The sequence below is a fragment of the Vanellus vanellus genome (assembly GCF_965231255.1).
Source record: "Vanellus vanellus genome assembly, contig: HAP1_SCAFFOLD_44, whole genome shotgun sequence".
NCBI classification, from domain to species: Eukaryota; Metazoa; Chordata; class Aves; order Charadriiformes; family Charadriidae; genus Vanellus; species Vanellus vanellus.
Window position 1 is genome coordinate 1,069,398 of NW_028127957.1, and position 21,911 is coordinate 1,091,308.

At 54.0% G+C, this 21,911-nt stretch overlaps 1 protein-coding gene across 1 annotated transcript in view; it reads left to right on the forward strand.

The window, feature by feature from the left end:
- LOC309684808 (E3 ubiquitin-protein ligase TRIM36-like) overlaps positions 1 to 1,343 on the forward strand; it is a gene marked incomplete at both ends in the record, with an annotated part of 32,116 nt that extends 30,773 nt beyond the window's left edge. Inside the window, 2 exons of the mRNA XM_082500667.1 lie at positions 463 to 756; positions 1,042 to 1,343. Of these exons, the coding sequence (XP_082356793.1) occupies positions 463 to 756; positions 1,042 to 1,343 (596 nt within the window). The remainder of the gene's footprint in view (positions 1 to 462; positions 757 to 1,041) is intronic.
- Positions 1,344 to 21,911: the final 20,568 nt, after the last annotated feature.

Below are 21,911 nucleotides of genomic sequence, written 5' to 3' on the forward strand. Positions count from 1 at the left end.
CTGCAGTTGCAGAACTCAATCTTGTGACTTGCATTGTCCCTTCTGCCTCTGTGATTCACAAGGCACTACCTGGCAGCAATGCTAGCTTCAGCTTTGATAAAGAAGCTAAGATGCCATGGCATTCAGAACCAGTTTACATTGGCTTCCAAAATATTGTAGTTAAGTAATACTAGGTCTTCCTAGCAGCTTTTTGTCGTGATTGCATGACAGAAAAGAATAGGTTTTTATATGGTTTTTTAGTTGCCAGCAAAAATAAATAATACAACTTTCAAAGTAAAACCAGAAAGGATTTAAGTGCATGAACAGACCCATCCTCATCTGCACTCTTTGACTGAGTCAGATTTCCCCCCCCCACTGTCCCCTCAGTGCTGTAGCCACTCAACAAAGGGCTTCTGTGTTTAATTCTAAAACAACATGTATCTACATTTGAGGTTTTTTTCTCCTGAATCTCTGTCATTCCAGGTCTAGAAATACCAGAAATCAATGAAGAGCAGAGCAAAATGTACAACAAAGCTCTGATCAGTTGGGAATGCCCTGGGAAGACAGACTCAGCTGATATCTATGGTCTTGAGTATCATAAGCTTAATAGAGAAGAGGAGAGTACAACGTGGCAGGAGATCGAAGTTTGCAGCAAGAGCAAAGTAAGATCTGATCTCGATGACGACAGCAGCTATGCCTTCAGAGTTCGAGGATATAAAGGATCCATCTCTAGCCCTTGGAGCCGAGAAGTTATCTTGCGTACGCCTCCAGCCCCAGGTATTGGGTTTTCTTATGTCCACGAGCTGCTGGTGGTGTTAAGAGCTGTAGGTGGTTTCCAGTAGCTCCCAGACTTCTACTACACTGTTACCGGTTGTATACATGTTTAAAAGCACTGTTAACAAACAGGTTAAGTAGGTAGCATACTGAGACTGTGTTAGCTTGCGTAATGTTCCTGGTAGCCTTTAAAAGCGAGGAATTCTAGTGCCAGCATGACTTAAAATATAGTTTATAAGCACAGAAATACTTAACTAAGAGAAAATTTTTTGGGATGCTGTTTTTCAGTTCTCAGTTTTCTTTTTGATGACAAATGCGGGTACAACAGTGAACATCTCCTGCTGAACCCAGGAAGAACCTCTGTGGAAAGTAGGGCTGGATTTCCTCTCATGCTGGGGTCTGAGCGCATGCAGGTCGGATGCTACACAACCCTGGATTACATCATTGGCGACACTGGGATTGCCAAAGGGAAGCACTTCTGGGCTTTTCACGTGGAAGCCTATTCCTACCTGGTGAAAGTGGGAGTTGTTTCTAGCAACAAGATACAGAAGTTGTTCCATAATACCCATGATGTGACCAGCCCAAGGTAAATTGCAGACTCTTGCTTAATACATGTTTTGTATAAGGAGATGGCTTTTTAAAAAATAAATTAAGAGCGAGCCTGGTCTCAATTAGTATACAAGATGAACCTAAGCAGTGGAAAGTGGCTTGAAGGATATAGTGTAAGCAGGTTGTCCTCTTCATCCTCTACTATTAGTAGGAAGATGTTCTAATTGTCCAGAGTCCTATTTTCTTTCTTTCTGGGAAAGAAATCGGGTTTCTACAGATATCAAGATATGTCAGTTAAAGCAAGAAGGTTAAAAAAGAGAAAAAAAAGCATCATTTGCAAGATTGAAGCAATGCTTAGTTGTCAATAGTAAGATTCTGCCTTAATTCCCTTAGCATACTAGGTTTGGCAGCCACTCAGAGGTACAACGTTCACTGTGCATATCTGTGTGTCTTTGCTGTAGCTTGCGTCATGGTGGATTCCAAGTCACTGGCTCATCCCAGGCTATAGATTTGCATATGACACTGGAGTGCTACTGAGCACAAGCCAAAGTGCAGTGGATAAACCAGCAAAAAGATTTCCAGCTCTCAATTACAGTTGTAGTAAGCCTGGATGTGTCTAGGAACTGCAGGCTGGGAGGCTATCTCCCAGGGGCTCTTAACTTTTTCATGAATCTAACAAAAGTGTTGGCCTTCTGCTGTATAACATACTGAAATTATAAAAACGCCAGTGTCTCAAGCTTCTGAAAGTCAGATGGAGACTCATTGAAAAATGAGAAATTAGATCCTGATTTTCTCATTTCTCCCGGTCCCTGCCAGGAGGGAGTGAAGCTCAGCCCCGCTCCCTCCTTTTACAGGGAGGAAAACAAAATGGAAAAAAGAAAACCAAATTGTCCTATATTAGAAGTGTATAATTCCATTTTAAGGGTAGGGCAGCAATAGGGCTGGTACCACAGCCCCCCAGCCCCACAGCCACTGTGGGTCACCGGCGTAATAATGTACCTCTCCGGTAATTAAAGTTTCTTTTGGGAAGGGGGGAGAGATGGGGACTCTCCTGCGCCGGGACCTTTCCCCTCCAGGGAGGCAGAGCCGGAGCAGCGAGCACGGTCCTGCCCGGAGGGCAGCGTGGAGGGGACGCGCACGGGCATCCCGGAGGAACAGCAGCAAGGAAACCCCGGCACTGCACCTTTCCCTTCCTCCGAGCCTTTTTCTTTTCCTCTTTTTAAGGGCTCAACCAGTTTCTTCCCCCTCTGACCGTCACCATGGGGCACTGGCACCAGCAGCTTTGCAAAACCCCATCCTGTAAAAGCCGCCTGATTTTGGCCCTGTTTGGGGATGCGCCGCTTCCATCCTTACAGAGCAAACTGATAGATTTGGTTTTCTCCCCCGTCCCCATTTAGCAAGAAGCACCAACGTGCCGTTGTCGGTTTGGGTCGGTTTGCTGCAGAAAAAGGCTCCCGCAGGGGACGGGATAAGCCGATGGCAGGAGGGTCCCTGCACCCATCCCACCGCTGCTGGTGGAGGGCGGCAAGGGGACCTTTTCTTCGGGGTTGTCCTCTCCTCCCGGGCTCTGCAGCCCCACGCCGCAGCCCAACGACCCCCCCGAGATGGGAAGAGAGCATGAGAACCATCTCTGCTCAACAGCTCAAGAGGAAAAAACAAAATAAACGAAAGAGATAAAATAATACAATAGGATGAGATACAATAACGCAGGAGCACCCGCCCCACTCGTGGCACTACTTTTATTCTCGGCCACTGCAGTGATTGGGGGGTTTGACAGGATGGACCTTCCAAGGTCCCCTCCCACCCAAACCAGTCTTTGGGTCCATGACTGGAAGTGTCTGAGGTCAGGTTGGATGGGGCTGCAACCAACCCCGTCTACTGGATCCCAAACCACCCAGAAATCCAATCCAAACTGTTCTTTGGGTCCGGTTGGAGGTGTTCAAGGTCAGGTTGGATGGGGCTGGGACCAACCTGGTCTACTGGAAGGTGTCCCAGCCGATGATGGGGAGGTTGGACTGGATGGACCTTCAAAGGTCCCCTTCAACACAAACCGTTCTGTGGGTCTATGACTGGAAGTGTCCAACGTAAGGCTGGATGAGACTGGGACCAACCTTCTCTACTGGTTCCCAAACCTTCCAGCCCAAAAATCCAACTCAACCAACCCAAACCTTCTATGAGTCTGATTGGAGGGGTTCAAGGTCAGATTGGCCAGGGCTGGGACCAACCTGGTCTGTTGGAACCCAAACCACCCAAAAATCCAACTCAACCAATGCAAACCATTCTGTGGGTCTGAGTGGATGTATCCAAGGTCCGGTTGGATGGGGCGTTGAGTAACCTGCTCTACTGGAATATGCCCCTGCCGAAGACAGGGGAGGTTGGACGAGATGGACCTTCAAATGTCTCCTCCAAGCCAAACCAATCTGTGTGTCCATGACTGGAAGGTCCGAGGTCAGGTTGGACGGGGCTTGGAGCATCCTGAGCTGCTTGAAGCTCTCCCTGCTAATGGCCACCCCACCAGAGGTTGGCGGTTGCCGTGTCACCACGCTCAGTCAATCAGCGATGAACATGTCACCCTGATGTCACAAGAGGTGCGTGGCACACCCACTCAGGGGGTATAAAAGGGCCCACCGGGTGGTGGGTCCCACACTTTGGAGGAACGTCCATAAGATGACCTCTAACATGGCTGTCGCCACCAAGAACCGACCTGCCAGCGTGAGGCGGACCAAGATGGACTTCTGGGATGGGATGGAGCACACCTTCGCTATGTCCAGCGTCACCGCTGAAGGTACGGCCAACCGCAGCCACCTCTCCGGCAGCCAAGACTCAAGGGCTTGTCACCATTTCGGAGCCAGCCATGACACTTGGCGTGTGCCACCGCGTCGCGGCTCAAGGGGGAGATGTTTGGGGTGGACCTGAGAGCTGGTGGAGATGGGGCCTGACCTGGTTCTTCTTTGTTTTTTCAGAGCGAACGGCCGTCTGGGATGCAGTGGCTGGCTACATTCAAGACCAACTCCTGCTCCACAAGGTGGTGCAACACCCGCGTCCTCCTCATGCACCATGAGGGGTGGTGGGATCCCCCTGGGGCGTGGCCTGCTCTCACCCTTCAACTCCTCAGAAAACAGGAATCTCACCCCAAAAGTCCCCACTGACGGCCAAACGGGGCCTGTGTAATGTTGGTGTCACTTCTGGTAGGGCTGATCCAGGTCGCTGGAGACCCCCCCGGGATGGCCTCATCCTGGTTCTGCCCAAACTCCAGTGCTGTTTTTTTCTCCTGAGGAGGGGAAGGACTCAACATCTCCTCCCCAAAGTTCTCCCCCCCGCCCAGCTCGTGCCTCCGAACGGTGGGAGAGGGCAGGATCCAGCCTGAAGCACCATCCCTGGACGGGGGAGGTCACCTCCAGATCTTCCCTCTAGCCAGTCCTCACCCTCCCACCCTTCTCGTCCACTTGCAGGGCGTCCGAATTCCCACCCTTGGCTCCTTCGGTACTGTCCTCGAATGCGTCCAGGTCAGAGATGAAACCCTGACTATCCAGAAGCCGGTGTTCCACCTGGCCAGGAACCTTGCTGTTGTCCACAACCTGATGGACAACAAGGACTACCTGCCCGGTAAGATGGCTGACTGCATGGTCATCTTCTCTGAAGCAACTCCAAAGTCCAATAATTGAGTGGTTTTGAGTTTTTTTGGGGCAATGCAATGATTGTGACACACAAGCTGTAGGACACGGGCCACCGGGTGAGCGTCTCCATCCTTCTCCTGTGGTTCTTCCAGGCAACAAGGAGCTGGAGCCCCTCAAGTACTCCAAGGTGGCCGTGGCAGCCGCCGTGTCCCGGCAGAAAGTGGTGGACTGCATCCAAGGCACCACGACCCTCCTCTCGCACTGCCTGGGGAAGGGGGAGAATGTGGCCCTCATCCTGAGGGAGGTGGGGGTGCTCCTCATCGAAGGCACGAAAGTGCGCGTGAAATTCTACCGCAGCTTCCTGGAGAGGCTGTCTGGGAAGGAGAACTTGGAGAAGGTTGTCTTCAAGGTAAGCATTTTGGTTTCTCTGTGGTGCGTGCGGTCCCACGGCAGTGTTCTGGCACTGCTTGTGTGGGGTCCCTCAGGACACGTTCAGCCACTCGGTCCAGGTGAGAGTTACGGTCCTGCCAACACTTGCTGCCTCAAGCTCCTCCGACACTTGAGTGCCTCAGCCATGTGGGGGATGTCCCACCGTTTTTGGCCTCTTCCAATGTGGGGTGCTTTAACCACGTTGAGGGATGTCCTGCCATCTTTGGCCTCCTCCAACACTGAGACCCTCAACCACATTGAGGATGTCCTGCTGTCTTTGGCATCCTCCAGTGTGCAGTGCTTCAACCACGTTGAGGATGTCCTGAATCTTTGTGTTCCTCCATTGCAGGACATGATTGTGTCCCCAGTGGTACCCGTGGCCTCACTGAGCTTCTCCGGCCGTGTCATCCTCTTTCCCAAGTGAGTACGTTGGCGGCTGTAGCCGCTCTTTGATGCCAACGCCCAAGGTAGCATCTCTTCCTTGTGCCGCTGCGGGTGTCCTGGGGACACCAGGCGGCGACTCTTGATGATGTCCCCAGGCCGCAGTCACTCCCATAAGGCAGCTCTGAGGGGAAAGACAGAGGAATTTGGATGACATTTCTTCCCGTGGTGGCCTGGACTTCTTTGCTGGGCGACTCCATTTCCCAGGCCCGTCCTTGGGGATGGGATGTGGTAGACTTGGGAAGACAATGGCCTTCATGGCAATGCCAAACTCTGCCTGCGGGCAAGTGGCCGCAGCAAGTGGCAAGTGCTGGTGGTGCCATGGGTCATATGGGTGTCTTCTCCTTCTTTCCAGGTTTGTGATGGAGTGTGTGCCCAAACACCCACCCAGGGCTCTCCTCAAGACCTCGAGACAAGTCCCTGGTGAGGATGTGCAGACGAGAAAAGACAGTTTGCCACCTCTCCAGCAAGGTTGGAAAGGTAAAGCAGCTCCCAGCTCTTCTCCATGGGACGGGCAGCCAACTTCTGCCATGTTGTGGGGAAATGGCCGACGCTGAGCGCCAAAAGGCTCCGACTTGTCCCAAAGCTTCAGGCCAACTCCTGAGGGCCTTTTGTCCTAACGATTTGTTGGTGTCACCAAAAGAGAGCCCCGGGGTGGGATGTGCCCAAGGGTACAGTGGGAGGATGGTGGGCCAAGGCCTTCTCCTCCCCCTCTTCCCCTCAGAAATGACACCTGTCCCCTCCCCGGCACCACCCGGCTCCTCCTTCCTGACCATCATGATGATGATGAAGTCGGGGAAAACCACATTGGAAATGGTGCTGGTGTTGGGGAGGACACGATGGGGCTGCTAGAGGAGCAGAATGTCCAACCCTCAGACATTTTGGGAAGGGGCCTGAGCACCCCCTGCGTGTCCCTGGGTGGTCTGGCAGCGTCACAGCGACGCTCTTCTGAGGAGGTGTCTTCTTTCTGGTTCCAGTGGGGTTTCCCGGTTTTCCCTTTCCTGCTGCTCCGAGCCCGACTCAAAGCAAAACACCACAGTTCGGGGAAATCTTGGAGCTGCAGAAGAAGAAGAGGACAAGGTCTCTGGCCAGGTGAGGCTGAAGGCTCAGGGTGGGCAGCCGCACGGGGCCATTTTACCCGGAGAGGTGGGAGACGCTCCATCCCTGGAGACATTCCAGGCCAGGTTGGATGGGGCTTTGAGCAACCTGATCTGGTTGAAGACCTCCCTGCTCATGGCAGGGGTGTTGGACTAGATGGACCTTCAAAGGTCCCTTCCCACCCAAACCATTCCATCAGCCTGACTGGAGGTGTTCAAGGTCAGGTTGGATGGGGCTGGAACCAACCTGGTCTACTGGAAGGTGGCCCTGCCGATGACAGCGGGGGGCGTTGGACTAGATGAACCTCTAAATGTCCCTTCCAACCCAAACCATTCCATGATTTTCTGACCCAGCAAGAGCCCGTTCCCCAGCCCTGAACGCTCCTTGGTCATCACCACCCAAGCGTGGTGAAGGCAGCACCTGGAGGGGTGGGATGTGGCTGCCAGGAACACCCCCATTTCACAGGGCTGGATCTTTGCCAGCTCTTCAGGAGAGCCCCAGCGTGGTCTAGGGACAATGGGACAGCTGTGTGTCAGATGAGGGTCCCGGCACAGGGGGTTTCCTCAGCCAACCTGCTGCTGGCTACATGAGGAGGCACGTGGCTCATGGGGAGGGGCAGAAAGCAGCCCCAAACCCATTGTGTCCTCAGGTAGACCTCTCCCTTTGTGTCCTTCCAGGCGGCGGTTGGTGGTCCCAAGGGTCTCCTCCGACACAAACCAACCCATGACCAGCCAACCCAAGGGCAAAGCAATGCCCAAAAGACAACATGGACGCAGAGCCAAGAGATGGCAGCCAACCCTCAGTCCGATAGAGGAGGAAGAGGAGGAGAAGGAGGAAGAGAGGGAGGAAAAGAAGGAGGAGAAAGAGGAAGAGAAGGAGGAAGAGAAGGAGGAGGAGGAAGAGAAGGAGAAGGAATAGTGGAGAAAATCCTCACCGAACGCACAGTGCTGAAGGCGGTGAAGGCCGAGTCCTCCCATCCCCGCGAAGCCTCGGCCTTCATAACGTCTGTAATAGCCGTATTATCGGCAACGAGTTCTGAGGTCAGCCTGCTCAAGGAGCCTGCCTACGGGGCCCTCCAACGGCCACCACCGAGCCGAGGCAGCAAAACCAGCAAAGCTGTCCCTCCATGGAGAGTTCAGAGAAGACTTTAAAGGACAGTCCTGTGAAGAGTCCCTGGAAGGATCCCCTGAAGAGTCCTCCAGAGAGTTCCCTGCTGAGAACCCTCTGTCACCCGCTGCCAAGAACCCTGGCCAGACCCCCGGCTGTCCCCCAGCATCGGCCACCCAGCATGGCCCAACTGTTGGAGGAGCTGCTGAGGAGGCAGTCCCAGGAGGTTTTGACCCGCTCGCTGCTGCCACCAGCCGTTGACTCCTGCCAGGCTGTGCCTAGATCGGGAGAGGCGGGTGGCAAGCAGGCCAAGCGCCCCGTGCCACACGGCACCCCCAGGACGCAAGAGACCTCCCCGTGGGCCAACATCCCACCCAAGAAGAGGAAGATGGTGGTGTGCTAGGTGGAAAAACACTCCAAACCCCTGTGGGAGGGAACGCCGGAGCGGGACGGTGCCGCAGTGGGCAGCAGCAGGCAGCACATGGGCAGCAACAAGCGGAGGACATCTGATGGCAACACCATGGCCACCAAGCGACGCAGAAACCTGGTGGATGCTGGGGGGCAAAGTGCCCCACACTCCCCCAGCCTCTCTTCATGGGCTGATAGAGAAGGCGTGGAGCACGCATCCCCACCGCATGCGACCCGCACCCACCCACTCCAGCCCCAGCCCCACTCTCCCACATCTCTCTCTCTTTCTTAATTCATTAAAGGTTTGATGTTTGGTTCACAGTGCGTCTGCCTGCGGTCATTCCTGCAGTGGGAGGCGCGGGGGTTAACGCAGCCCGTGCCGCATGTGTACATCTGACCCTCCACCTCTTCACCCCTGTATATGAGGAATCCCCCAAAGTTGTGGATGGAGACTGTCCTGGTTTGAAGTAAAACAGAACCAATTTTGTTCAGTAACTTCGCTTCTTAGCGGGGCCTCTTCTAACTACTAAAATAACTGCATATTGTGCAGACAGTGTTCACTCTCTCAGAGAGATCAGACCAATTGTTTATAGCTGATGCCCAGGCATGGGATGCAGAGAGGCTCCTGCTTATACTTATTGCTATAACCCCCAAGGCCAACCAACTTTGTTATTTGCCCCGTCGGAGGGTCGGAAGCGGAAAAGCATAGTGGGGTCCCACCTGCAGGGAGGAGCGGACAGGACAGGTGACCCAAAACTGACCAACAGGGTATTACATCCTGTGGGAAACCTTGGCTGGTCCGAGGGATCAGAATGCGAGTTTAACGTTGACCTTGAGCAGATATCCGTGTACCCTTGAAGAGACTGGGGAGTCCTGAGAAGAGCTAAGTAAAAAGATAAAGGTTGGCAAACATCCTGGCTTTGACCAGAGCATGAACAGTGTGTGATGTGAGAGCGTATCGGGCAAAAGTAGAATGCTGAATATATGCATAGATAAGCACCTGGGTAAAAGACTCTAAAAAAGCACTGCTTGTTAAGTAAAGAAATTGGATTGCTGCAACTTGATGTCCAGTGTCGTGTCCGTCCCAACAACGACTCAGTATTATCAAGATTTTATCCCGCACATTTACACAAAACAAACAATAATATTCTTTTTTATTACACGTGGCAGGTCAGTGGCAATTCTTCATGCCTAATCTACTGATTACTCTGGTGTCTTGTCATGTTAAGAACATAACTCTCCCTCCTATAGTGGAATTATATTGTTACTGATTCATTGAATAAACTAATTATATTTTCTTCAGTCATGCCACTTGGCCAAGAATAAGGAGAAACATATTAAGGGAGGTAAATATTTATTAGCTTGTCTTCCTCTGACCTTAATTATGTTGGATAAAGCCCAACATTCAAAACAAAACGGAACTTTCTTGTTACTACCTTTTACAAGACACTTCAAGGGGGTATTTATTTAATCTACATTTAGTAATATAAAAGTTTGGTGTATCACTGCATCTAATCCTGTAGACACTCAAGACAGCCAGCAGAGAGCACGGAGCACCTCTGGGAAAGTGAGTCCTCCCACCTGTCTTTGGCACTGTCTTATGATTCAATAAATAGCCCCAAAAGAGTGCCTATATCTCTCCATTTCCAACAGAGAGCCTACACGAGAAATTTAAACTACATTCCTAACCTTAGGGTGGCTAAACTTAGACTACACAAATCTTGATCACGAAGAAAAACTCTATGAAAGACGTATGTTGTATATCTCAGGAAAGTACACGAAGGGTTAACAGCCCATTTCCACCTTTTCTATCTACACTCAATTGTTGCAGGGAGTCACCATGTGTGTGACAATATATGTAGAATCATAGAATCATAGAATCATAGACTTGTCTAGGTTGGATGAAACCCTTGGGATCATCGAGTCCACCCATCCACCCTACTCTACAAAGTTCTCCCCTACACCATATCCCCCAACACCACATCTAAACGTCTCTTAAACACATCCAGGGATAGTGACTCAACTGCCTCCCTGGGCAGTCTATTCCAATGCCCGACCACTCTTGCTGTGAAAAATTCTTTCCTAATGTTCAGTCTAACTCTACCCTGTTGGAGCTTGAAGCCATTCCCTCTTGTTCTGTCATTAATTACCTGTGAGAAGAGACCAGCACCAACCTCTCTACAGTGCCCTTTCAAATAGTTGTAGAGAGTGATGAGGTCTCCCCTCAGCCTCCTCCTCCTCAAACTAAACAGTCCCAGCTTCTTCAACCGCTCTTCGTATGATTTGTTTGCTAGGCCCTTCACCAGCTTCGTTGCCCTCCTCTGCACTCCCTCCAGCACCTCGATATCTCTCTTGTATTGAGGTGCCCAAAACTGGACACAATACTCGAGGTGTGGCCTCACCAGTGCTGAGTACAGGGGCACAATCACCTCCCTACTTCTGCTGGCCACGCTATTTCTAAGACCAGCCAGGATGCCGGTGGCTTTCTTGGCCACCTGGGCACACTGCCGGCTCATATTCAGCCCCTTGTCAATTAGAACCCCCAGGTCTCTTTCTGCCCGGCAGCTTTCCAGCCACACCTCCCCAAGCCTGTAGCGCTGCACGGGGTTATTGTGGCCCAAGTGCAGGACCTGGCACTTGCCCTTGTTGAAACTCATACCATTGATGTTGGCCCAATGATCCAATCTAAGTCTCTCTGTAGAGCTTCCCTATCCTCCTGGGAATCAACACTCCTGCTTAACTTGGTGTCATCTGCAAACTTGCTGATGATACACCCTATGTCCTTATCGAGATCATCAATAAAGACGTTGAACAGAAATGGTCCCAACACTGAGCCCTGAGGCACACCACTTGTGACCGGCCGCCAGCTGGATTTAAATCCATTGAGCACCACTCTTTGGGACCTTCCAGTCAGCCAGTGCTTGATCCAGCGGATCGTATGCTCATCCAACCTGTCACAAAGTGAATAAGAGACAACTTAGAGAAAAAGTACAAGAAGGGCGTGAATTGGCTAAAAGACCATTTGAAAAAAAAAAAAAAAAAAACAAACAAAAAAACCCCAAGTAGATTTTACTGAATTACCGAAGGTTGAGAGATATCAGTATCTATTAGTCTTGGTTGATGATCTTTGTAGAAGCCTTCTCGGCGGTAAGAACTACGGCGAAAACAGTTATTAAAGTCCTCTTGGAAGAAAGGCCCACATTTTACCTCCAAAATAATCAAGAAGCAACTAAATTATTTGGAACAAAATGGGAATACCACACTCCCTGGTATCCTCAAAGTTCTGGGAAAGTAGAAAGAATGAATGAGGAGATAAAGAAACATCTAACCAAGCTGAAGGTAGAGACGAGAATGAATTGGGTTATATGTTTGCCATTAGCCTTACTACATATTAGAACTCAGCCAAGAACAGATACTGGTATATCCCCCTTTAAATTGTTGTATGGGATGCCTTACGATTTCAGAATATTAGTAAAACACCTGAAAGTCGAAGATGAAATCTTAACGGAGTATATTTTAGAACTCACTAAAAGAAGAGACCTCCCTTGAACATTTCCATACACCGAATCCAACCTGGAGATCAGGTGTTGACCAAAACCAGAAAAGAAACATCTTTAACGCCCCGCTGGGAGGGACCTTTTTGTTGTTTTACTTAACACAGATACAGCAGTACGGACAGCGGAGAAAGGATAGACCCACACTAGCAGAATAAAAAGACCTATCTTCCCAGAAAGGTGGACTATGACGTCGGAACCGAGAGACCTTTGAGTAAGATTAAGGAACAAGACTGGCAAATGCACTTTTCCAGAAGAGAAGTAACGGATAGTTTAACCATGTATAAAGCACCATACTTCTGGATACCTATGTTAGGTTGTTTGCAAGTGTGCAGTTTGGTAAGAAGTAGTCATGTGTCTTGTTTAACATGCAATCTTGCTGTATGAATTGTTGCAAAAATCTGACGTATCAGGAATCAGAAAGTCAAGCAAAAATCTGTAAATTATTTTGGGGGTGGGAACTATCAATATCTGAACCCTGGGAGGTATATGAAATGAACTGGTATTGAGCCTTAAGACAGTGTGCTGTAAGATTCCTCTGGAAACAGGCCCAGCAACAAAACAGGTGGAAATATATTTAAGAATTATTGATAAATTAACAGCAGAGTTACTAAAGTGAGAAAGGCGTGGTAAAAGGAAAGCCAGAAAATTCCCCTGAAGACTACCTGCTGCTGCCGAGAAGATGTTGATATCCCGTTGCTCTCTGCACGAGAGTAGACGAGGACAGGCAGAGAGGTATTAAACAGTGGGGCAATGAAAGCTGGTATCCTTTCACTACCACGGCCTCAAGAAATGAGCACCAACCCTTCCATTGGCACCATAGTTAACTACCTTAATTTCCACCCTGGCGGGGCCCCTCATAATACTGTGGTTAATTCTAACCTTCGGGCCTTGTTATTGTTAACAGATTTGTAGCTTTTGTTAAGAACAGGTTAAAAACAGTGCAACTAATGGTAATAAAGCAATCAAAACTAGAAATGAAGATTATACCAGATGAAAACTCTGAGTTAGATGCAGCTTGTGAAGTACTGTCCAGGTTTGATCAGCAAATTTCTTGTAAATAAAAGAAAAAGAGGGGAAGGATTGTAATAAGTAACAGAAGATCATTTGCTGATCCAACCAGTCACTCAAGGACCGTCTGGACAGTAGGTTATCTCAAGCACAATAAAAGCTCAAGCACAAGCGCTTAAGCGGTTTGATGAACAAAACAGTAAAAAGTAAAAGGGGGGAATTGTGACAAGCTCAGCGCTGTTTGTTCACCAAACCTAGAAACTCGCATTGTCACACTGTTTTACAAAAAGGCAATTGCTGAACCTGCTGTTGCAAGATAGCCCGCATCCTGTGAGCGAGCAAGGCTAAAACTGCAAAGGTCAGGTTATGCAAACAAAGTAGGATGTGAAAAAGACTTGGAGGAGGGGAGGGGGGCTCATGAAGACAAAGAGTACATGATGTGAGGAAGATATGAATCTTTCATCCCTGCGACAACCAGGAGGAAAAGGAAAGCAGAAAACGACCCCCTAGCAACAAGTCGTGTCGTGCAGATGCAGAGTACCCCTCTACCGGAAAAAGAAGAGTATAAAACCAGGGACTTTTGGGAAACGGGTGCGAGCCGTCGGCGGAGTGAGACTCCCGGGCCGCCCAGCGCTGTTTTGCTTGCTGCCGCTTGCTAATAAATACTTCAGTCTTAATTGGCTCCGTCTCCTTGCATCAATTTGTGGTGGCGGTGCCAGCGCCGGCCCCGGGGGCTGCGACACCACGTTTTTGTCCTCTACTGCAAAGTGTTCTGTGAAAAACAACCAACCAAATCCCACCCAACGGCAACATCAAAAAACAAAGAGAAATCTCTCCAGCTCACCCGAGCCTGAGCTGCTCTCCGCTGCTCTCTTTCCAGTGTCTCGGGGGGGTCACGGCCGAGCTGAGATTGGGGGTGGTGGTGGTGGGAGTTTGCCCCATGGCTGTGATGGGGGGAGAAGGGGTGGGTGAGGAGTGGAGGATGTGGTGTGGGGTTTTTTTTTGGGGTGGTGGTGGTTTTTTGCCAGGTGTCGCTTTACCCAGTGGCTCGGGGAGGCGTTGGCATCAGGAAGCCTGTGCTAAAGCGGGGTGGGGGCCTCGCCGCAGTTGGTTAGCAAAGCCAAAGTCGTTATTAATGGTTATTAATGGTGCACTAATTACGCCCTTGTAACTGGGAAGCTCAGATGCCCCCTAAGCACCCCCCCGGTGCTTCTCTAGCCAGGCGAGCGCTGGGCGTCCCCCCCACAGGAGAGGAGAGCACCTCTGGGGTGGGTGGAAGGGCATCACCCAACGGGGAGAGGACCAAGATGGGGCTTGGGTGTCCCTTGGGGTGGCGGGGTGGCGGGGTAGGGCTGCTGGGGGCTGCCACGATGAGGGACACCCCCACACCTTTCTCCATGGCTCCCAGAGCTCTGCTCCCTCCCTCCCTCCCACCCACCCAGTGCCACCGGAGAGGTGGTGTCCCCCCTCCCGGGGTGGGCAGGGGCTGTGCCACCCCATCTAACACCTCAGCGCACCAAAGCACCTCACTGGGGGAGGGACTCTCTGCGCCTGGTAGCCCCGTGCTCCCCAGCACTGTAAGGATGGGGCTGAGCCCCCACCACGGCCACCCTGTGCAAACCAAAGACCCCCACCCCCCCCATTCCCCACAGCGCTGCGAGGATGCACAGCCGAGGGGTACGGGGAGGGCTCTCTCCATCCCACAGCCTCCCCCTTCCTCCTCCCTCGCCTCCCGACGCTATCCCTTTAGTTGGACTAACAGAGGCAGAGAGAAAGAGAGGTTTTATTATTCTTTTTTCTTTTTAATTTTTTATTTTTTATTTCCTAAAAGCCACCGGTTTTTCATCCCAGGCATGGCCAGAGGAGCTCACCCAGCGTTGAGGGGGGGAGGTTGGGCTGCGGCACACAGCGCAGCGGCTCATCAGTTTTTAGAATTAATGTAACGATAACAAAACTAACGGCGATTTTTAAGTTTTGTAAGGATTTTATTTATTTATTTATTTATTTCATTTCAGAGGGGGTGGGGGCGGGAGGGGGATGTTTGTTTTTTAGCACAAGCCGGCTTTTCTAGAGGTTAAAGAAAGACCGTGCTCGGCCGTAAACGCTTTGGGGAAAGATCCCGGTTGCAAGGAGAGAAGGTGGGAAAAGAGGGGCAGGGGGGGAAAACAGATTTCCAAGAGGTTGTCAGCCCAGGGCTGGGGGAAAAAAAAACCAAAACACTAGCAAAATTTTTTTTTTTTTTTTAATTTCAAAAATAAAACACACACAACCCCAACCCCAAATGACACACACACATCCACACACAAAAACTACCTCAGGTTTTCATACCTCAGCACATTGCGCTTCTGTTTCCCTTTTAGAGATTTTCTATGCCTTGTAAAACTGATAGCTGGAGCATTATTTTTGTTTATTTTCTTAATAAAAAAAAAAAAAACAAGTTGGAAAACACACTCTTACTGAGTGCGAAGCGGGAGAAGGAAAGCAATCCCACGGGTGCCAGAGCTCTTCCATAGTCTCCTTCCGCTGGCTGAGAGCCAGGGGCCGTTCCTTCGGAGAAAGCTTGAGAGATGTTTGAAAAGAGAAAAAGAAAAAAACCAAAAGAAAAAAATGGGGGGAGAAAAAAAAAGAGGGGAAAGAAGAACAAAGAGAAAAAGGAGATAAAAGGGGGGGAAGAAAAAAGGGGGAAAAAGAAAAAAAGGGAAAATGAAAAAAGGGGAGGGAAGAGAAAAAAAAAGGAAAAGGAAACAAAAACCCCAAATATAAAAAAAGAAAGGTAAAAAGGAAAAAAAAAAAAACAACCAAACCAAGCAAGGAAAGTGGTGAAAGCCATCGGGCAAGAGGGACGAGAGCCGGGGGTGAGGTGGCGGTACCAGCGCCGGCCCTGGGGGCTGCGACACCACACTGCAAAGTGTTCTGTGAAAAAAACCAACCAAAACCCACCCAATGACAACATCAAAAAACAAAGAGAAATCTCTCCAGCTCACACGAGCCTGAGCTTGCTCTCCGTTGCTTTCGTTCCAGTGTCTCGGGGGGGTCACGGCCGAGCTGAGATTGGGGGGGTGGGGGTGGGAGTTTGCCCCATGGCTGTGACGGGGGGAGAAGGGGTGGGTGGGGAGTGGGGGATGTGGTGTGGGGTTTTTTTTGGGGTGGTGGTGGTGGTTTTTTTGCCAGGTGTCGCTTTACCCAGTGGCTCGGGGAGTGTGACGAAACGGGAAAAAAGGCTTCACTGAGAGGTTCAAATTAACAATTTCTTTGGACTTCGCTCACTGGTCCAATACATCACTATTGCAAGTTCTGTGTGTGCGATGGCGATTACACTATTGCAATTTAAAAGAAATTAGCGGGATCCACTATTGCGAGCTACAAATGCCCCTGAAAAATAGCAACACAAACCACAAGGTCGCTAGATATTAATACCTTAGAAGAGTGCACCAGTCACAAACTCAATCACATGCCCTGTACCGTACGGATGTTTCTTAGTCACTTACCCTCTCTCTCTCAGGTGAGGTCGCTCCATCCCGGGGAAGTTACCCTGTACAGCGTCCTGGATGGGGGGGATGGATCTCCGAGGGGCCAGCTGTATCCTTGGAGGATTCCCCATTTGTCTCCCCAGACCCTGCGGTTTATATTTCCTGACTCGGTGAGGGTGCAGGATTATGCTTGAGTGGATTACACTGTCTGGGATATTTCCCTCTGGTGGGGCGATAGCGAAGTCTCTGTTGCCAATTTGTGATGTCTGGCGCTCAACGTCACAGGAAGAGTGGTGGGATGGGACTCGGGGCATTTTGTTTGTTAAGGGCCATTTTGTTTTGGTTGTTCTGTGCCATCTTGAGATAAGCCCGGGCTGAGCTGTTTTGCAGCTGCCCCCAAGTTCTCTCTGCACAGCCAAGGCACGGCGGAGATGGAGCTGAGTGGGATGGCAGCTCCCTGCCTCTCACCTCTTGTGCTCTGAAACCGGCTTGGCTGGCTGCTCCCACACAGTGTGTTACTGGCTTGCCCAGCAGGTAAAGAACCCAGATTTGGGACGCCACTGGGGTGTCCGTAAGGGGTCCTGGGTGGCCCTTATTGGGTCCTGGGGGGGGACTCCTGCAGGCCAGAGGGAGTCTGGGGCGGCCCTTCAAGGATCTGGGGGTCCCCTCTGGTGCCTCTGGGGAGGGTTTTGTGGCTGGGGAGGGCCAAGCTGGTTTCAAGAGGTGCTTCCTCCCTTTCTCCAGCCCACCCAGCTCCCCCGACACCACCACCCCCCCAGGTTGGTGGGTGCCAGCAGTGCCAGCCTGTCCCACTGGGTCGGGCACTGAGGGGGGCACAGCCCCAGCCGCGGGATGGGAGGAGGAACCACAGCACCAGGGATAGAGACCAACATTTTATTTCTTTAACATTTCCCATGGGGGGCACCCCAGGGTTGCGCGGCTGCACCGCAGCTGGTGCCAGGAGGGACTCCAATGTCCCTCCCACAGCTCACCTGGCTCCGCTCGTGATGCTTTTGATGGGGCTCAGCGCGGTCTCTTCTGTGCTACGGACCAAGCGGCTCCAGGTAGGCGACTGCTGCACCGCACTGTGCCACAGCGTGGGGTGGGGTGGGGGGCTGCGGCGCGGGGCTGGGAGCTGCTCCCATCTCACCCAGCTCCCGGGGTCCTGCAGAAGGACTGGAAGAAGCCAAAGCAAGGGATGACGGACACGAGAGCCTGCCTGGAGGAGCAGAGCGGTGAGTGGCCCTGGCACCGAGCACCATGCAAACAGCCCACACCCCACGGCAGCCCTGAGCCGGGGCTGTGCCGGGGGCTGCCGGCCGCTCACTCCGTCCCCTCCCTCAGCAGCTTCTCGGCTAGCAGATGAAGGATCAGAGCTCAAGTCGATGCAGGAGAAGCAGGGAGTGTGGGGGAGACACCCAGATCCTGCCCCAGACCCTCAGCCTGTGCCCTGCCCTGCCTGCGCTGGGCAGCCCTGCCCGCCTGCTGAGGAGGGGGTGCTGCCCGCGGGCTCCAGCGGAGGAGACGGGGTGCAGCGGGCTCTCTTCTCTCTCCTCCTCTGCAGGGCAACTGAGGAGGCAGCGAGGAGGGAGCACCGGGCCCCACAGGACCCACTGGGCTCCCTGCCAACCATATACCATCTGAGCAGAGATGCCTCTCTCTACCCCCTGTCCCCCCCAAGCCCCCAGGTCCCCCTGCCCTCCTCTCCCGCCTATAGGTCCTATCAGTGGGGACAGCTCCTTCTGGTCCAGGCACCCCCCAGGCTCCTGGGCCCCCCGAGGGCCAACGCAAGAGCCCCTGCAGTCTGTGCTCGCTGGCCAACTCGGAGGACTGCAGCAGCCTGGTGAGGAGCAGCTCCTCTTCCCAGAGCTCCCTCTACCACTTCCTGGAGCCCTGGCCCAGTGCAGCAACAGAGCCAGTGGTGCTCACACACTCAGGACAACCCCGCTCTCCCATGGCTGCTGGTGGGGCAGTGGGGAAACTGGGGCTGGTCCTCAGCCAGGAGCCTCCACAGGAGCTGCCAGCAGGGACCGAGAAAGAGTGGGTTCCCCGGCAGGGGATGGACAGGACACAGAGGCCCAGAGACGAGCAACCGTCCCCCGGAAAGCCCCCAGCCATGGACATGGACAAGGTGGTGCGGGAGATCACCTGCGCTTTCCAGGCCTTGAAGGCAAAGAGGGAGGAGTCCTGCAAGACCACGGGCAGGGAGTGTGGCCAGGCAGACCCAGGGCTGTGCAGGGCAGGAAGGTGCCCGTGGCAGGGCTGTGCCTGGCTGTGGGGCTACCTGAAGGGCTGGTGGAGATGCCACTAGCCGTGTCTGCTTCCGCCAGCCCTGCAAGTGGTGACAGCGCCAGGCCCAGAAGACCAACAGTGCCCTGAATACTGAGCGGCTGTGGGGTGTGGGGCCGGGAACCCCTCTGGGGTACCCTGTATGTGAAACATTAAAGAAATAAAGTGTTTGTCTCTAGCCCTCGTGCTGTCCTCCCTCCTCCCATCCCACCGCTGCGGGTGCTCCCCCGAGGGAGCAGGTGCAATCAGCAAGCACTGTGTGTTGAGCTCCCCTGCTCACAGCCATGCTCCGCCTGAAGGCGGCGAGGCAGGAGCAGTCCCCAGCCAACTTGGGCGCAAAAAGGTTCATCTGACTCAGCGGGTGTGGAAGGGCCCGTTTCAACTCTGTACCTTTGGTATTCTCAGGTCGGAGGATTTGATGGAGCCAACTGTGCATGGCAGCATACGCTGTGGGGCTCTGAGCTGCTGCGTGGTGCCAGGTCTATCCAACGTCAGGCAGTACATTCCCAGGAGATGTCACCACTAACAACTCTTCGGAGGAAGTGGGGCCGTTTCTGTAGTCGTAGCCTGCCTGGAGAAACAGCCCCACGGAGCTAATAGTCTGCTGAGCAGCAAGGGAGCACAGTCGCTGACTCTCAACCAAGTACAGCAACCCACTCTATTGCCTTCCCCCTTCGCCCGCTGCCTCCCACAGTTGAGAAAAAACCAACCAGGGAGCTCCAAAGGAGGGGACCCCTCCCCCACTCCCCCAAATCTGCTCAACATCCCCAAACCTCCCTCAAGACACGGGACTCCTCCCACACACCTCCACTCCCCACACCGACAACCCTCCCCCTCCCCCAACGCTCCAAAAAGCGGCAGTCCTTAGGGCAGACTCCTTAAGCTGACTCCACAGCTACGGCTCCCCGTCGGCTCTGGGGGAGACAAGGGGGCCCCGGGGCTCTCCGTGGGCCTTAAGGGAGTCCCAGGGCTGCCCACGGGCTCCCAGCAATGCCCGTGCCCACCACCCGACCCATCTCGGGGGTACCTGGGGGGACTCGGCCGTGGGCTGGAGGCGGGCGAAGGGGGCACGGCCGGGCTGACCTGCCGGGGGCGGGGGGGTGCTGAGAGCGGAGCCCAGATCGGAGCCAAGCGCCCGGCCAGGTCGGCACCGGGCACCCTGCGCTGAGACCGGGGCTGCCGCCACCTGCGGAGAGCGAGCGGGGGGTGAGGGGGCGGCAGCGGGGGACGGGGGGGGGGTAGCCTGAATCGGCCCTGTTTCCCCCGGGGACCCCCCACTCGGCTCTGCCCCCCCCAAACAGGCCCAGACCGCCCCCCGAGCCCCCCAGCCCGGTCCCGCCAGCCCACAAACCCCCCGAACTGGCCCTGCACACCTCCGCGCCGCCGCCGCCGCCTCTGCCGCTGCCGCTGCTGCCGCCGCCGCCGCCGCCGCCGCCGCCGCCGCCGCCGCCGCCACCACCACCCCGCCCGCCCGCCCGCTCCCGCCCTCCTCGGCTCCGATCCCCCCCTCTCCCCCGGTACCGACCGTCGCAGCTCCCGCCCGACGCCGTACACCGGAAGTGCTCCCCCTCACGTCCGCCCACCCGCGCATGTGCCGAGGCGAAAACCCGGGCCACGCCCCCCTGCGTCGCCGCGGCAAACGCGAGCGAGGGGGCGGGGCCGCGCCGCGCCGAGGAGAACGAGCCCCGCACCACAGCTTCTCTCCGCGTCGGGCAATGCGAGGCCGAAACCATCCCAGCCCTCCCCAAAATGAGCCGGACATCCGCCTGCAGAGCTCCGCCAGCCCCCCCGACGGACATCACGGGGATGGGGGGGAAGAAAACAACCAGAAAGGTACTGAAAATAGCTTGGAGATGGGGCTTAGAGATCCTTCTGAGAGGCAAAACCCGGCCTTTGTTCTCATTTTTGGTCACGGGGTTTCGCAGTGCTTCGCGGGCAGTGGTTATCCGGGGGCATCAGCTATCCCGGAAAGCGAAAGTTCCCATCCCATGTGGCAAAAATCCACTCGCATGAATAACTTAGACAAAACCAGCCCACAAAAGGACAAGAGGCACCTTTGGTCACCTTTTCCTTGAAGCTTCGCGAAAACTGTATACTCAGATTGGCCCTGTCCTGCAGTTTTTTTCCCAGAGTTTTGCCCCCAAACCCACGCTTCTAGCCCCGGTCCCCAAGCCCTCCCTCAGGGCCCACCACCTTTCCCCAGCCCGGCCTGTCCTTAAAGCTTTTCTTTTCACACACAGCCCTTTCCACTCACCTCCCTCCGGGGCCTCCTCTCTCACAGACACCTCACAGCCCTGCAAACCTCCCTCTCCCGAAAACCCATTCCCCCCTCGCTCCCCCCTCACACAACACCTACTCCCCTCACACCCTCGCTTCCCCCCCCCCCCATCTCTCGCCCCCCCATCTCTCGCCCCCCCCTTTCCCCTCTCCTCCCATTCAAAATGGCGCCGCCCTTCCCTTCCCCTCCTGCCTTTTCCTGCCACAGCCGCCGCCCCCCCCGCTCAGGTGACACCGCACACAGCCGCCATGAGGCGCGGCGGGGAGGGCCGGGGCTGTGAGAGGCGATGGCGGTGAGGGAACTCTTGGCTTTTCTCCTCTTCTTTTCATCTCCTCAGGCTTCGGGCAGCCCCGTGTGGGCGGCTGGAGATCCCCCCCTCCCCTTCCAGGAGTGGCCCCGGCCCTGGGGCGGCCCCCACCTCCCTCCTCCCCACAGGCTCTCAGGGAGAGCTCCCAAATCTGTTCCCCGGGCGGCCCCACAGCCTCCTGTGAGGCTGGAAGCAGCGGTTCCCTCGGGGAGAGTCTCCAAACCCGTTCCCGGGGTGTCCCCACAGCCTCCTGCGTGGCTGGGAATGGTGTTTCCCTCAGGGAGAGCCCCCAAATCCATCTCTGTCGTTGCCCTACAGCCTCCTGCATGGCTGGGAGCAGTGTTTCCCTCAGGGAGAGCCCCCAAATCCATCTCTGTCGTTGCCCTACAGCCTCCTGCATGGCTGGGAGCAGTGTTTCCCTCAGGGAGAGCCCCCAAATCTGTCCCCCGGGTGGCCCCACAGCCTCCTGTGTGTCCGGGAATGGGGTTTCCTTCAGGGAGTGTCTCCAAACCTATTCCCGGGGTGTCCCCACAGCCTCTTGCGTGGCCGGGAATGGGGTTTCCGTCAGGGAGAGCCCCCAAATCCATCCCCAGGGTGGTC